This window comes from Lissotriton vulgaris, chromosome 4_1 (genome assembly GCF_964263255.1).
Source record: "Lissotriton vulgaris chromosome 4_1, aLisVul1.2, whole genome shotgun sequence".
Taxonomy (NCBI): Eukaryota; Metazoa; Chordata; class Amphibia; order Caudata; family Salamandridae; genus Lissotriton; species Lissotriton vulgaris.
The window spans coordinates 2,092,432,080-2,092,448,827 of NC_141691.1; the positions used below are offsets into that span (position 1 = coordinate 2,092,432,080).

At 41.6% G+C, this 16,748-nt stretch overlaps 1 protein-coding gene across 1 annotated transcript in view; it reads right to left on the reverse strand.

Annotated features, from left to right (window-relative positions):
• The window catches only part of LOC147725107 (uncharacterized), a 352,179-nt gene that overhangs the window by 23,469 nt on the left and 311,962 nt on the right, over positions 1-16,748 (reverse strand). Inside the window, exons 12-13 of the mRNA XM_086918171.1 lie at positions 16,160-16,182; positions 12,664-12,716 (exon numbers count right to left, since the gene is read on the reverse strand). Of these exons, the coding sequence (XP_086774297.1) occupies positions 12,664-12,716; positions 16,160-16,182 (76 nt within the window). The remainder of the gene's footprint in view (positions 1-12,663; positions 12,717-16,159; positions 16,183-16,748) is intronic.

Genomic DNA, 16,748 nt, shown 5'->3' on the forward strand with positions numbered 1-16,748 from the left:
GGCTTTTCAGTGGACTGAAGTTTCCATCTGAGAACGCATGGTGCCTATATTTGTCTCATGAACCACGTTTTTGCATACAGTGCATGAATGGTTATATATATACTTTGGTTTTTAGGTAACTACCTCAAAGTGACTGTGCCTTTGGAGCCGACTAGGGATCTACGAGTCTAACTAAGTGACAGTGCATAACGTGCACACCACATGAGTTAAGGTATGTTACTCGAATATCTTAGACCTCATGCGAGATCTAGACCCTTACTCAAATAAAGTACGAGCAATGTAGCTTATATGTATCCTTGTAACTGAATTAGTTACGGTCTGAATATCATTTCAGGTCAACATTCTACAATGAATAATACAACGTTTTGTTATCTTGGATGAAGAAGTAGGAGTGTCTTCTCAAGGCATATTTCCTTTTGAAGCTATAAGGTATTTACTGATTATATATGTCTACAGTGCTTAGGGTCAAGATATGGTGTTGGCCGCTTTGCACATATAAACTCGAACAGTTTGAGAATCTTTCTTTCCGGACATATATGTCTATTATATATATTTCTAGGTGATTACCATATTTGCAACTTACATCCTGAAATTCACTTTATTCATCACAACCCAGATAGAGGAAATAGATAATTACTACATCTCGTGTTCCCGGCTCAGACACAATATCCACGTTTGTCAACTAATATTACGGTAGGAAACTTATCTTAATATATGTACTATGCATGAAAGATTACTTCATATGGGACCGTTATTATTATTATTTTTGTTATTTTTGTTGTTTTGGAGATAAGTATGGAGATCTTAGGCTGTTGCTCTATGCGTAGCTTGGACCGGTTGGTTAATGATGGGAATGTAAGTACTATCCATGATAGAGGCATACTTAGACAACGGGCACATCTCTAAAAAAGTGAGCGTTCTTTTCCAATTATAATGTATTACAACAGGGATGCAATTGAGGTCCATTCTCTAGGGTAACGTAACATTCCCCACAGTATTCATTTGTGTAAATGTAACCCTTTCATTTGAAACTATCCTCTCTAACAGTGCTGGCATTTTTTGAACTTGGAAATAAGTATCTCTGATTTGGAACAATGAAATAATCTGAATGGTCAAGCAAATGTTTGGTGCGGAATTGTGTTGCAGTCATAAATTTAGATTTGAATGATAAACAATGATAACGCTGTTTCTGGTAACTGCAATCTTGTAAGCATTACTATATGCAAACTGAATTTGAGGAAAAATACTATGTGTCTAAAATAAAGGATCTTCTGTCCGACAGTATTAGCTTAAAACCCCCAGGCATATGCTTGTGGGTGTAAATTGAGATCTGTTTTTAAACTTCTTATGCAGCTCAAGAACTCATTGAAATGGACAGGATAATTCTCTTTGATGTGATGTGATCGCTGCATTTTTAAATTGTAGTATGTTCTTAACTTTTGGCTTGACTTAGTGAAGCTAATGTCGTCTGCCTTCTATGTATGTAGCACACTATTTTGTTTTGAAGGTACTTACACGTGGTTTTTTGTATGTTTCATTTCACGATTCACAGCCCTGAAGAAGTTCCGCTTGACGGAACGAAACGCGTTGGCTGGTTTCTCAATTGGAATATTAAAGGAATTCTGAACACTCTTTTGCAATTACGGACTCAGCGTTCTCTCATTTGGAACAATCTTTCTGATTACAGACTTTTTCACTGATATATGGTGTAAATCTGATTTTTTGAGCGGTGCAGTTCAAAAATTTGTTTTAAGTTGCATTTTATGTGCAAACCTCCAATATTTCCGGATGACCATTCTAAGACCGCTTTTATGTTGTCCTATTTAGGAGGCAATGCTGCAAGCTGGTCATTCCCTCCTATAGACAAAAACGATCCTGTGCTAGCTAGCTTTGACGATTTCTGTGATGAAATGCGTAAGTTGTTTGATCGCAAGGCTCACATGTTGTCCTTGGATCGAGAACTTATAACGCTCAAGCAAGGGTCGCTGGATTTGTTAACCTACATTACCCATTTCAATCGTCTTGTTGTCGAGACTGATTGGCCATCTGCCAAACGAGTTTCCTTGTTTTATCAAGGATTGAGAGGGGAACTAAAGGATGTGCTGGCTCAGGTGGTGAACATGACCACTTGTTGTGAAGAATTGATAGATCTGACTATACAGCTGGATCATCGGCTACAAGAACGGAAGGGCGATAAGCATCGCTATGAATGGCGATTTCCAGTATCCAAACCTAGAGTGGCGTCGGAGGGAGCTTCTACAGCTGATACCACGGAACCCATGCAAATAGGGGGAGTTAGAGGCCCATTGAGTACCTGGTCAACGTAATCAAAAACTGTGCATGTATTGCGGAAAGCCTGGTCATTTCATCTAACTCTGTAAGGCCAAAACGAAGAGTATCAGAAATATCCCTGCGGTTGAATACCCCTCTTCGGATTCGGGAAACGAGAAAGCTCAAACAAACCAGAGGCCTTTGGTTTGAGCTATGATGGAGTGAAAGAGGTCTCTCATGCAATCGCTAATACCATGCAACCGGCTGTGCCCCATATGAATTTGTGTGTTACCCTTACATGGCATGGAAACATACCTGTCATGGTACATGCCATGCTTGATTCCGGAGCAACGGGTAACTTCATTGATGTTCAATATGCTAGGAGGCTGGGAGTTCCTTGCATCGAAAAAGAAGTACCTGAAGCGGTGAAAGCTGTTGATGGATCGGATTTGACATCTGGACCAGTGTGTTATCATACCTGTCCATTGTTGATGCAAGTAGGACATGAACATTATGAACGCATAGCCTTTGATTTAATTGATGCTCCTCAGTTTCGGTTGATCTTGGGTATGCCTTGGTTAACTCAACATGACTCGCTAGTTAAGTGGGCCGCTCGTTCCATCACATTGAGTTCAGCATATTGTGCCGAACATTGTATTTCAACGCATCCTCATGAGGAAATCAAACTGGAAACCCCTGCTAGCACTTTGGCTTCCGGAGGAAGAGAGTTGGGAGTCAATGCCATCACCACCCTTCCAGAGGTATATCAAAGATACCAAGATGTCTTCAGTGAAAGAGAAGCCAGTAAACTACCCCCACATCGGGATTATGACTGTGTCATCGAGTTGGAACTCGGCGCTAATATACCGTGTAGTAGAGTATATGCTCTCACTGAAGCTGAAAACATTTATCTACAACAATACCTGAAGAAATTGTTGGAATCCGGATTCATCCGTCCATCTACGTCTCCTGCTTCATCGCCTCTCTTCTTTATTCCCAAGAAGGAAGGAGGCTTAAGAACTTGCATAGACTATAGAGCTATTAACAGAGTGACCAGGAAGAACAGGTACCCATTGCCTTTGATTCCAGTCTTGTTGGACCAGCTAAAAGATGCTAGAATATTCTCTAAGCTGGATTTGCGGGGGCATACCACTTGGTGCGTGTTCGCAGAGGAGATGAGTGGAAGACTGCCTTCCGGACCAGATACGGGCTTCACGAATACCAAGTGATGCCGTTTGGCCTTTGCAATGCCCCTGCGGCATTCCAATTCTTTATGGACGATGTTTTGCGAGGCTTATTGGATGTGTCATGTATAGTCTATATAGATGACATATTGATATACTGATCTACGGAAGAAGAACATGTCCAGCATGTGATGGAAGTGTTGGAACGTTTACAACAACATGAATTGTATGCCAAGCTGGAAAAGTGTTTCTTTCATACAGGAGAAGTGGAGTTCCTGGGTTACGTCATCGGCCCGAATGGTATACAGATGGATATAAAGAAAACGCAAGCTATTATCCAGTGGGAATCTCCTTCGAATGTAAAAGCTTTGCAGAGCTTTCTAGGATTTGCAAACTTTTACAGAAGATTTATCAGAGACTTCTCCAGGATCATACAACCCATTTGCTGAAAAAAGGAGCTATCTTTAAGTGGTCTGATCCAGCGGAAGAAGCCTTTCCGGACTCTAAAGGATTGTTTCGTTACTGCTCCTATTCTCCGACATCCAGATGCTAGCCAACCCTTTATCATGGAGACGGATGCCTCATACTATGCCATCGGAGGTATTTTGTCACAGAGAAATCCGGATACTGGTCAACTACATCCGGTGGCTTATTATTCCCGTAAACTATCCTCCTGTGAAATCAATTACAGCCTCACGGATAAGGAGTTGCTAGCTATCAAGAGGGCTTGTGAGGAATGGAGACACCATCTCATGGGGGCTAGACATACAGTGGAAATTTTCACCGCTCATCGGAATCTCCTTTTCTTGAAAAGTGCACGAGCATTAACACCACGCCAATTAAGATGGTCGTTGTTTTTCTCGGATTTCGATTTTGTGATCAAATATCGTCCAGGTCCACAAAATGGTAAGGCCGATGCACTGTCAAGACCAGAATCAGCAGTGAGAGATCAATCTCCACCTTTTGAAGAACCCCCTGCCATTCTCCAGGAAGTTTCCTTTCCCCCGTCGGTTTCAGCTATTACAAGTTCTCTGGATTTCCTGAAACAAGTGTAGGGGGAAGTCAAACTAATGGATGCGCAAACATGGATTGATGTTGAACCACAGCAGAGAACAATTCGAAAAGGACTTCTTTTCAGGGATAAGCTGTTGTATGTGTTTACACCAGAATTACAAAATCAAGTTCTGAAATGGACTCATGATTCTACCCTAGGAGGACACATGGGTGTTCAGAAAACCCTGCAATCTGTCATCGGGTATTTCTGGTGGGAATCTATGAAAAAGGACATTGCAGACTATGTGGCTAAGTGTCCTGTTTGTACCCAGGCGAAGGCTCAACATCAAAAAAGCAGTGGTTTGTTACGCCCTATACCGATACCTCCAGCACCATGGCACACAGTCTCTATGGATTTTATTGTAGAGATGCCTCTCAGTCACGGCAACAACACCATCTTAGTGGTTATTGATCATTTAACCAAAATGGGTCATTTTATAGCACTAACTAATTTACCTACCTCTGCGGAGTTGGCCTTAGTCTTCCTGCAAAATGTGGTTAGGTTACACGGGGTACCGTCTGTTCTTATCACTGATAGGGGAACACAGTTTACCTCTAAGTTCTGGAAGGCATTGTGTGACATATTGGATATCGATGCCCGTTTGTCGACAAGTTATCATCCTCAGACAGACGGGAAAACTGAAAGGCTAAATCAAACACTTGAACAGCATCTAAGGTGCTTTACTATGCAACACAGTGAGGAATGGAGAACGTTGTTGTGGATGGCAGAGTTTGCCTACAATAGCGCTACTCATTCCTCTTTGGGATGTTCGCCTTTCTATTGTATTAATGGCTTTCATCCCAATTTCTTGCCTTTTGAACACCCTGGCATATCCTCCCTTCCTTCTATACAGGAGCACCATGCTCACCTTACAACTATAGCACAGGAGGCCGGAGAGCAGTTGGTGGCAGCCAGGGACCATGACAAAAAGCAGGCTGATAGAAAAAGATCCCCTAAGCCTGAGTATACGATAGGGGGCAAGGTATGGCTGAGTACGAGCACTTGAAATTGAAAGGGAATACAAGATTGCAGCCCAAATATGTCGGCCCATATTCCATTCTGGCTGTAATCAATCCAGTGGCCATGAAATTACGTCTCCCCTCGACTTGGCACATACACCCGGTGTTCCACGTGTCCCTTTTGAAGCCGTACGTGCCAGGTACTAGAGCTTTGAAGAGACCACAACCTGTGGAGATTGATGGGGATGTGGAGTATGAGGTGAGAGCTGTACTTGATTCTTGGAAAGTGAGAGGTGTGCTACAATACCTGATTGATTGGAAAGGGTATGGGCATGAGGAACGTTCGTGGGAACCTCGTTCTAATCTCCACTGTCCTGGCCTTTTGAGACGGTTTCACGCTAAGTTCCCATTAAAGCCTGGTGGACCGCCGAGACGTCGGCCTTAGTGAGGGGGTTCTGTCACGTTTCAGGCCCTACTTAGAGAACTACATCTCCCAGAGTGCCTGTGGCTTAGTCTGTTGTTTGTGTTGTGTGTGTTTTACTCCGTTTTCTATATCTGTTCTTTTCCTCCTCTCTCCGGTGCTTGTCACTTTTGCTGCCTGCCTACCTGATATTCCGAGGATTGCTGAAGCCTTACGAGGCCCCTTGCCTTTGCCTTTTGGATTATTGTTGCTCGGAGGAGCGGAGATCGAGCGAAGTGTGCTGCAGTCTGTTCCGCTGCATGGTGTGTTACTGCCCTTTGACCTGGAGCCGCGCTGCAGGCTGTGGAGGAGCCGCGCTGGAAAGTCGAAGCTGTGGTGGAAAAGCTGAGTCGGCGTTTGAGGAACTGTTGGTACGTGAGCTCTGCAAGGCGTTCTAACAAATGAAAGAATTATTGAACGTTTCTGATTAGAGCCTTCACCGGTACCTGTGTAGAAGCGGCTGCTTCTACGTGTCATTACATTTAGGAGATTGAAGACTGTGTTTCTTGAGCACCATTTATTTTTCTTGAAAGCGTGGAACTGTTGTCGAGTCAGGACATTCATTCTGGTGATTTGGCATATAAGTACTTTCTGCATAAGCAGTGTAACCCGGAGATCATTGACAGGCTATTTGATTTACGAGACTTCAGTAGAGAAAGCGCATTAGCTTTGGAGATGTGTAATTAAGACTAAGGATTCTGCTTTCTCTCTGGAGCTGAAAACATTATGGAGTCTATTTTTTTTTTTCTTTTCATCATTGTTTTTCTTGGATGATTGTGGCAGTCTAGACTAGTGAGTATACTTTGTGTATCTCCAACCCTATTTCTATTGTTTTCATATAAGGGAGGGGGGGTGTATTTACACGTGTCTTTTTGTGTATCCCTGCAGAATACTTACGTAGCAAGCAAAGACAGAACTTCAACCCGTCTTCGCCAGCTGTAGATGGTTTCTGGCTGCCAGCCTGTTTTCTTTATTTTCTCCATTTTTTCCCCTTCCCTGGGAGGGGTTTCCCTAGAGGAGTTTTATACTTATGGCTCGTCGGGGGAACTGTTCCTAGGGAGGAAGGAAGTAGGCAACGTCATCGCTCCTGCTGCATCTGACTATCAAGGTTAGTCATCCTGCCTCGTTCGTGACACTCTCACCGTAGTGACACTGGCACCTGTATCCCTCAGGGCTTCTATCTTGGTCCCATTCACTAAGGGTACTGCATGTATTTTCTTCAATTAGGGGGACAGACAGCCAACGTAGCTAACCCTCATTCCCCTTCAGAGACCAAAATAGCATGAGTGTGAACCCTGATTTGCTCCGGGCACAATGTTGTACCCAGTTGAAGATTTTCCATACCAGTAGGAACTGGTGGGGGTCAAGGCGCTGGTTTGTGTGGACAGGCAGCATCTCTAGTTTGGGGTCTCTTCTTGTTACATTGGTAACATCAGTCCTTTGCAAGATCAAAATGTTTCCCCTTGTGCCCACTAGTGGGCTGGGAAGAGTTCTTGGGCCCACCTCCCTGACAAGGATTTTGGAGGGGCTTTAGAAGACTCTAGTATTGTATCTGTGGGTTTCTCATCCTCTTTCTCATGGGGAGGCTTTGTGACCCCTTTCTTTTGGTCACCCCCAGTGGTTGTCTTCGTTACCCTTATCTTGACCCAGTGGTCAACCTTCTTTCCCAATTCTTGGGGAGAAATTGAACCTAGGTCTACCGGATGCTGGTGCAACTTTTCATTGATGCAGTTATACAAAATGTGTTCTTTCATAAACAAATTATAAAGACCATCATAATCTTGCACTTTACTTCCAGTCAACGAGCCACTTTGTGTTTTACTGAGTAGTATACAATTTCCACCCAGGACTGACTCTGGTATTTATTAGCCCCCCTGAATTTAATTCTGTAATCCTCAGTAATGAGCCCAAATCCTTCAACCAGGCTAACCTTCATGAGTTCATAAAACTCTACTTCTGCCCCACTAAGGACCAGAAGTCTGTTTCACTTACCAAAGAACAGGTCCCACAGGCGTGCCCCTCAGTGAGATGTCCTCACTTTTCTGGATATACAAGCCCTCTCACAGGCTTTGAACAACTTGGTGTTGTCATAACCATCCTCAACTTTAGGGACAATCCCTTTGGGTATTTTAAGATCATAGGATCCTTTTCTTTCTAAGCTTTTTAAATTGCTGCCACCATTAATGGGTCCTAGGTCCATCTCTTCTCTTGCTTTTTCTAGAGGCAGGAGCCTAGCCTATGGGTCTAGTCTTCTGGTCCTTCTTACTAGAAGGAGATCCTCCTCAGTGAGGTTGTCCTCACAGTCTGGTATTGAGTTAGTCCTAACTCTGTAGGAGCCCTCCCCTGTACCTCTTGGGTGTGGAGAGTAGGCCACAAAGTTTCCTTCCTCCCAAAGTAGTTGAGGGGCTTGGTATAAGACTTAATCCTCCTCACTTCATTCCTCATTCTCCCGAGGGTCTTCTCCTTCAGCAGTGGGGTGGTCCCTTGCATACCCTGCCAGAAACTCCAGGAGTTGCATTACGGTAGGGTTAGACCCAATTTCTATTTGCTTAGCTTTACAGCAAAGTCTTAACTCTCTAACCGCTAGGTTAGAGATCCCACTGCTGACCTACCAATATAGGAAGTTGGTTCTGTATATACTATACCAAAGTAAGGTATGATGTGCACAAAGTCCATGGAGGCCTCAAAGGTTAAGCAGAGGCTAAATTAGGTAAGGACTTACAGCTCTCCTTGTGATAGTGTGGGCAAGCAGTTAGGCTTATCCAGAGGGTGTGTTAAACATTTATTTTATTCACTCAATCAAGGCTGAGGGTGCACACTCGGAGACAAAATCCAGTCCAATTATGTAAGATTAGAAAAGGTATACTTATGTTTTATTGTAGAACCAAGCAGGACTTGGCACAGGTAGGTAATATTGTATTCTAACAGTTATAGGTTTGTATTACTTTAAAATGAAATTTGAATCACAATAATCACTTTCTTTTGGATTACTTTGGATTACTTTCAGTACTGGGGGTAGTATGCCTAGCTACCACACCCTACGATTTCTACATACAAGGTAACAGAGAAGGATCTACATTTTAGATACCATTCATATCAGGGTGCTGATAGGCCGGTGGTGCATTCCTGATTTCTCTTTTATTCCTGGAACAATTATGTGTTCACCGGAAGAAGTATAGTGCCAAAAACACAGAAAAGCATTGGGAGCCTAATCATATATACCACAAACTCTCATGATGTAACAATTCTTCTAATGTATATTGCAACAAGAATTGTATTGCTAAATCTTAGGGATAGACAACATTTCACTTGTTGTAATTGATATAGACAATGTATTAAATATTAAATATGCCATTGACTTTAAATATTTGCTATTGTTAATTCATGTTGATTTAAGATAAGTTGCAATGCAGTATCACTCATGCAAGGCACAGAGGTGAATCGTCATGTTTCATTTATTCAGTTATGAAACATGGCATCAACTTGCTAAAAAATTTGCTTATGTTTTACTTTATTTTTTATTTAATCATGAAAGTTTGCACTGCACATGCTGAATGTATTTATTTTACAAAACTCAAAGGGGCATATTTACAAAAAAGTGGAGAAGCGTGTCATTAAGTCAAGAAGGCTAACGACATGCTTCGTCACTTTAAAAACGCAGGGCTGCACCATATTTACTAGAATATGGTGCAGCCCTGCATTCCTGTACATAAACAATCTTTAAATGCTATTTTGCAACTTCTATGTGTGATCATTAAGCAGCACACATAGACAGCATTATATTAAATGATTGTTTATGTGCAGGAAGTGGGACCTTCCTGCATATAAACAATCATTGGCATTTTGCTGTTCCTATGTTTGATTCACAATGCTTTATACATGGAAACAGCAAAACAAGGAGAAATAAAGCATTTCTCCTTGTTTTGCCTGTTTAAGACCAGTTTTCCTTGGTCTAAATTTTGGTGCTGCCTCCTATTTACGCTGCCCTTGTTAATTCGGGGTAGTGTCAAAATCAATGGGTGCTGCGGCGGAACGTCCACCGCAACACCCATTGCCCTCCCCTCCCACAGTGTGAAAGGATGCTTTATTTACAAGGAAGCGTTAAGCCTCATTAAGTGGCGTAACACAACCTTGTAAATAATGTGAAGCCCCTATCACCACCAAGTGACATTATGGTGGCGATAGGAGATTGTTGATATGCCCCAAAGTGTTAGGTCCCAGTGGAAGCTGCAGTGGTGACTTGTAAACTTTGAAAATGTGGGTAATTATGCTTGCTGAGTGGAAGCAGCTGAAGTGTCGGTCGGGCAACTGCTGACCAACTGCATCATGGCATCCGATTGATCATAAGCAATGGCTCTCATACACCCAGATGGGTGTCATGCTCCATCATCGGGCAGCTCCTTGTTGGGTCAAGACTGTAAATTAAGATGCTGTAATGATGAGTGTAAGTGATGGTGCAGTGAGTGTAGAGTGGTGTGAAGTGGGTGGCAAAAAATGTCTAAGGGGTACTAAATGAGATTTAACGTAATGGTACCTTTGACAAGAGCAACAACAGATGGTGGCTCAGGTAATGTGAATCAGGCTCCACATGTTTCATGCCTTACTTGGTCCGTCTGGGTCTTAGGCAATTTGTCAGGACCAGAATGTGATGGGGAACAACGTTTACAACGCAACTTTTACAACACACTTCCTTTACAACAAAACTTTTACAATGCAACATCCATTACAACCCATGCCATTACAACCCAACCATTACAACGCATGTCACTACAATGCATACCACTACAACGCATGTCATTACAACGCAGTCATTACAACGCATACCATTACAACGCAGACACATAGTACCCTTACACTATCCAACCCTTACCCTACTGTTGCACCCCCTGGAGTTAGAATAGTAATTTTTACCCCTACACTATCCAACACTTACCCTACTGTTGCACCCCCTGGAGTTAGAATAGTAATTTTTACCCCTACACTCTCCGACACTTACCCTACTGTTGCACCCCCTGGAGTTAGAATAGTAAACTTTACCCCTACACTATCCAATACTTACAATGCAATGTAATGGTATGCGTTGTAAAGGTAGTATGAGTCGTAGTGGAATGCGTTGTAAAGGTAGTTTTTAGAGATGCATTGTAATGGCATGCGTTGTAATGGAATGCGTTGTAATGGATGTTGCATTGTAAAAATTGCGTTGTAAAGGTATGCGTTGTAACGACATACATCCGAATGTGACACCTAAACTACACCTGATTGGGAATCAAGTTGTGTGATAGTATAGGTAACCAATCAAAATTTCTTTATTGTGTCAACTATACCTTCTTCGGTACAGGGTATGGAAAATAAAACCCTATTTGAGTTATTCTTTAGCCCCTTAGGAATGGGTAGAGGAATGCGCTATGCTGCAGGAAAAGAAGTGGTCCATCAATGAAAAGTGCCCGAGACCTGCCCATCTCTACCAGCCTAGAGGGGCTAAAATCTAACTTAAATAGGGTTGGATAAATTGCCTAAGATCCGGTTGGACAACGTGAGACATGGAACATGTTGACCCTGATTGACATGGCCTGAGCTGTCAATGTTCATTAGTTCCCAGGTTAACCACCGTCTGTTTTTACTCTTGTCAAGGGGGGCAATATATAAAACCTAATTCAGTACCCCCTAGACAATCCTAACAGTCTAATAGATGATTGGAAAGAGAAGTCGAAAATAATGTTAGAAGTAACCGCACAATGTATATCTCAGATTATGCATACATTGCTAATTATCTTGGATTAGCTCTTTGGGTTTGTAGAACCAGGACTTAAGAAATCCGGAGACTTGCTATTCAAATGGACTGTAATATACAATTCTGACTGATCTTTTAAATACTCATGTTCATTATTTAAGTATTAAGGGCCCGATTCACACAACTAATTTAAGAAAAAATCCTAAACTCACTACCTTTTTGGTATTCATAGAAGGCACTTACTCATTTTGGTATTCACAGAAGGCACTTACTCATTTCCGTATTCACAGAAGTTAGGAGTCCTAACTTTAGGACTCCTAAATGCCTTCTGTGAGTACCAAAAGTCTTAAAATTAGGATTGTTCTCTCTTTAGGAGTCTTAAAGTTAGGAGTCCTTACTTTACTACACCTAAACTGAGAAAAATCCTAACTTTAAGACTTTCGGTAATCAGAGAAAGCATTTAGGAGTATTAAAGTTAGGAGTCCTAATTTTACTACTCATAAACTTAGAAACATACTAACTTTAAGAGTTTTGGTATTCACAGAAGGCATTTAGGAATCCTAAAGTTAGTAGTCCTAACTTTACTACTCCTAAACTGAGAAAAATCCTAATTTTCAGACTTTCGGTATTCACAGAAGGGTATTTAGGAGTCCTAAAGATAGAACTCCTAACTTCTGTGAATACCGAAATGAGTAAGAGCCTTCTGTGAATACCAAAATGGTAGTAAGTTTAGGATTTTGTCTTAAGTTAGATCTGTGAATCCGGCCCTAAGTATATTAATTGAACACTTTATATTTAAATCTGCCCTTATGTTCCTATAGCAGTTCATTGCTTTAGAAAACACAGGATATATAATTTTCATCTTTTGTGCATTCTACGTATTCAAATGGTGACATCACATATGCATTGTTTGCCCTTGATGACTTGTCATCTTAATTGCAAAATTTAAATAAATTCCATTAGGTATAAAGAGATTCAGAAAATACATATATAAATTGTCATACCATTCTGTTTCTTAGTTGACGGGTTTGATTCCTCAATCGCATTAGTTTCTCTTCTGAAAAAAACACAAAGCATTATCAATGCATCTTAGATGCTGTCATAAAACAATAGTTTCTGTTAAGGTTTAATTTAAAGACTTCATAATCTTCAGATAGTAATCACCACTGCCACAAAGGCTGTATTATATTTTTTGGGGGTGAGTTTGTGATTGGGCTTGAGGAAGTTCCTAATAAGCAAGGTCTCCCAGACAACAGGCAACTCAACTTTTGCACTGCCTACAAACTGGCACTGATACAGCTGGCACTTAGCTGAGTTTGCAAGTGCAAACGGTGCGATTCTCAAAAATCCGCCGTGTGTGCCTGCAAAAAGGGAATTTGCGATGCATCAAGATTCAAGGCACTCGCAATTTGAGAATTTGCAAATAATTGTAATTTCTCAAATTGCAATTGCTTTTAAAGAATCGTAATTTGCGATTCCTAAATTACAATGCAAGAACTACTTTAAAATAGCGATTTTCCTATTAGGGGGCACAAATTACCATGAAGTTGAACTTCAGAGTAATTTTCAAAACCTTTGAAAAATGCACTAAAGTGCATTTTTCAAAGTTGTAGGCTACAACCACATGCCCTTGGGGAATGTGCGTGCGCAACATTTGTGCACAGAGCAATTTCAGGGTTGCAACAGGGTGTGATTTGGACACTCTTGTACGCTTAAAATTGCAGGCTAAATTTCTGAGTACCTATTGGTACTCGCAAATTGTGCATGCAAACTCGAGAAGATTTTTCCTCGAGCGGCAGCTTTCTCAACGCGAACGGGCAGTTTCTCAACCTGAGCGGTCGTGAGCATATGCAACCACTCGCAATGAGAAACCTGAGCACCCTGTGTTGAGAAATCTCTCACAGGAGGTTTATTTTCCACGGTCGCGCTCGCCAACTTGATGTTAATGATCGCAAACAAGGAAAAATCTCGCCAGGACGCGATCAAGGAAATTAAAATAAAAAAGAAAAGTATATTCTTGTAGAGAACAGCTATCATATCATGTTTCCTACATCGGATAATTACCAATTTCACAAAGAGTTGCCTCGTTGTGAATACAATCTATGCTTTACAATTTTGCCATTAAAATTTAAAAAAAAACTTGCTTTAAAAGTATTTTTACCAATTTATCAGAAGTCTAGTTGACTGGTATTCTACATGGAAGCATATCAGTGATAGACGTTTTCCTTCTGGGTTTCCTTTCCACAAATGGAAGTGAAACAACACACATCCTTATAAAGACAGGACAAGTACTGTGTGACAAACTCTTTCATGAAATGTGAAAAGCAGTGATTTCTTTGATCATTTGGTGGTGCTCTGCATTTTGTTGTATTTGGGAAATCTACAATCACCTGCTATTGCCTTGGACAGAAATACCATTCCTCCACTAATTTCCTCAGGCCATTACTTGATTGTGAACATCAGAAAGCAGAAATATGCCTGAGCTGTCTGAGTTGACTCCTGCTTTCTACTTGAACACAGGAACTAGTATTGTGCTTCACTGATACTATGGGTGGATTCCAAAGACTGTATCAGAGAGCCAAAATGCTGAAGAAGTACTTCATTAAATGTGAAAGAACCAGCATTCCAGCCAGGGGCTGATTGCGGTGGACCCTGCAGGAGTCATAGCTTGAGAGAGATAATTGGAGCCTATAACGACTGCTGGAGGACCTGTGAGATGTGTCAGAGACCAGAAGAGATGATCTTATCATAAAGCAGAATCAAGACTAAGGAGCAGGTTTAATTATTGTCAGAAGGAGTAATTCCCATTCCCATCATGGCGGTTCCTTGAAATGCATGGTAAGTTTGACAGAGGGCTCTGTCAGGTAGACGTAGTGGTATACCAAACTTAAAACTTTTTTTTATTTAAAAAAAAGAATATCCCAAAGTGAGATTTTGATTTTGAAAATAAAAAGTACAATGACCTCCCCCTTCTCCATGGAAGCATTCTCCCATAGGAAGTGGGTCATTTAAAGGCTTGCCCTGACCATTACTGGCACATTTTTAATGGAGGTGATAGACAGGGAAAATTAGCTATGTGTCTGTGCAATATAAATATAAGGGGTAAAGAGATGACCAAACCTCTGATGGCCCTTACTCTGTATGTTCTTCAGAGGTGTGTATAGGTGGTAGACATGAGTAGTCTCCACTGTCTAGACAGTAAATGCCTGCTCAACTAAATGAGGGAGTTGACCTTCAGTTTAGTAAACATGGTTGTCTGTTGCCATTGCAATGAAGTAGGCTTTTCATTCAACATTTAAATCAGCCTCTTAACCAGTTTTATGATCTCTATAAAACCTGGAGAAGGCATCACCATTTAACCTAGATAGGTTCACTCATGCTAACTAAGGATTGCCAGATTAGGTTATTTTAGCCTTTATTTTTCAGCGTTTGAGGTTACCTGTCAGAACTTGTCAGACGCCAAAACAAACTCCACAGGAGTCGAAGATGCTCCCAACGCCTCACCACCAGCACGGCACCCGAGAAACTATAATCCTCTAGGCAGCGCACTGATAGGGGGAAAGGGGAAGTGGAAGACAAAGAGCGGTGAGCGGTGTCAGACACCTCTTACCACCGCCACAACCGGAACAAGAATCAGACTGAATTCTCTGTCGAAAGAATTGTCGAAAGGTCCCACGTTGCACATGCGTAAAAAATGAAACTTGTAGACTAAATAGGTTCCGTGTCTGGTAACTATCATTGACAGTTAATCTAGGAATTGGTTGTTCGAAATTCAGGAAAAATACGAGAAATAACAGCCAACGTGAGAAGAAAGACATTCGTCTTCGTCACGCTGACGGTTGAAGTGCACCGTTCGTTTCTAGAATTCGAACGACATGCACCTGGCTTGGCGCGAGTCTCGAGGGACTAGTCTGCTGACCTAGGTTTTTGGATCGTGTCAGCGGAGGCCATACTGGATTTCTGTTTGGTGATGATGCATTGCCTCACGAACAGTTTAGTCATCAAAAGCTTGTTCTTAAGGTGAAACCTTGTTTTTCGTTTATCAATATAAGTTGCCGAACAGGTCTTGACATTACCACAGGACCATCATAAAGAAGTATCTGATCTCATGACACTGTTATCAGCTGGGAACCAGAAAGGAGTGTAAGGCTCTGATGAAGTTGATTGAGATGGGACTGGGGCTTACTCACCCATCCCGATTATACATTAACCAGTTTCACTCTGGCATTCAGGCAATATCTGGGTTAAACAACAGTGGCGAAATGTAGAAATAATGTAACAAACAAACATTCCTCAAAATATTACCCTAATTCACATAATCTGGAGTATCCCCATCCTAATGGTTACCAAAGCTGCAGACATTTGAGGGAAGCTTGAAGGTTTTAGTGGTATCCCTTGCCAAACAAAACTTAGAGCCATAAAAGTTCCCAAAGAAAAACGTTTGACAGCTCAGTCATGACGCACACCATCATGGTTGGCCTCAAATCAAACCAGTCTTACCTGCTCTGGGTGCTTCTGTCATGCTGCAATACAGGGAGAAAAAATGAAAGTAATGAGCTTACAAGGCATATGCTAGAACTACTGCAAAGCATCAGACACAAGATTGATGATACACGAATGACATTTATTATTAGTTCATGAGGTAAAAATCAAAGACAGATATACGGGAGAAACCATTGCAATATATGTTTATGTAATTACCTAAAAATTGAAAACTTTTTACATAGCAATGCTTAAATTTAATGCCTAGCAAAGATCAGGACTGCCTGGGCCAACTTGGTCAATATATGAGACAGAAGTGTGCTTTCAGGATTTGGTTTTAAATTTTCCTTGGATATTGAAATGTACATATCCTGAGTTTAAGAAATAACATCCATCTGTTGCATCCTCCTCCCCTTTTTAGGTCTCGCCTTTGCAACGCGCATGCGTTACAAAGGCAAAAAGACCTTTTCCTGTCGCTTTGGCTTTTCTGCCAAGCACGTGCACGCGTTCCATTGCCTTCAATGGCAACGCATGCACGTCAGGAGATTCACTCATGGGAGCGCGCGCCACCATCTGGCAGCAATTATCGCTCCCGCATGTAAATCAC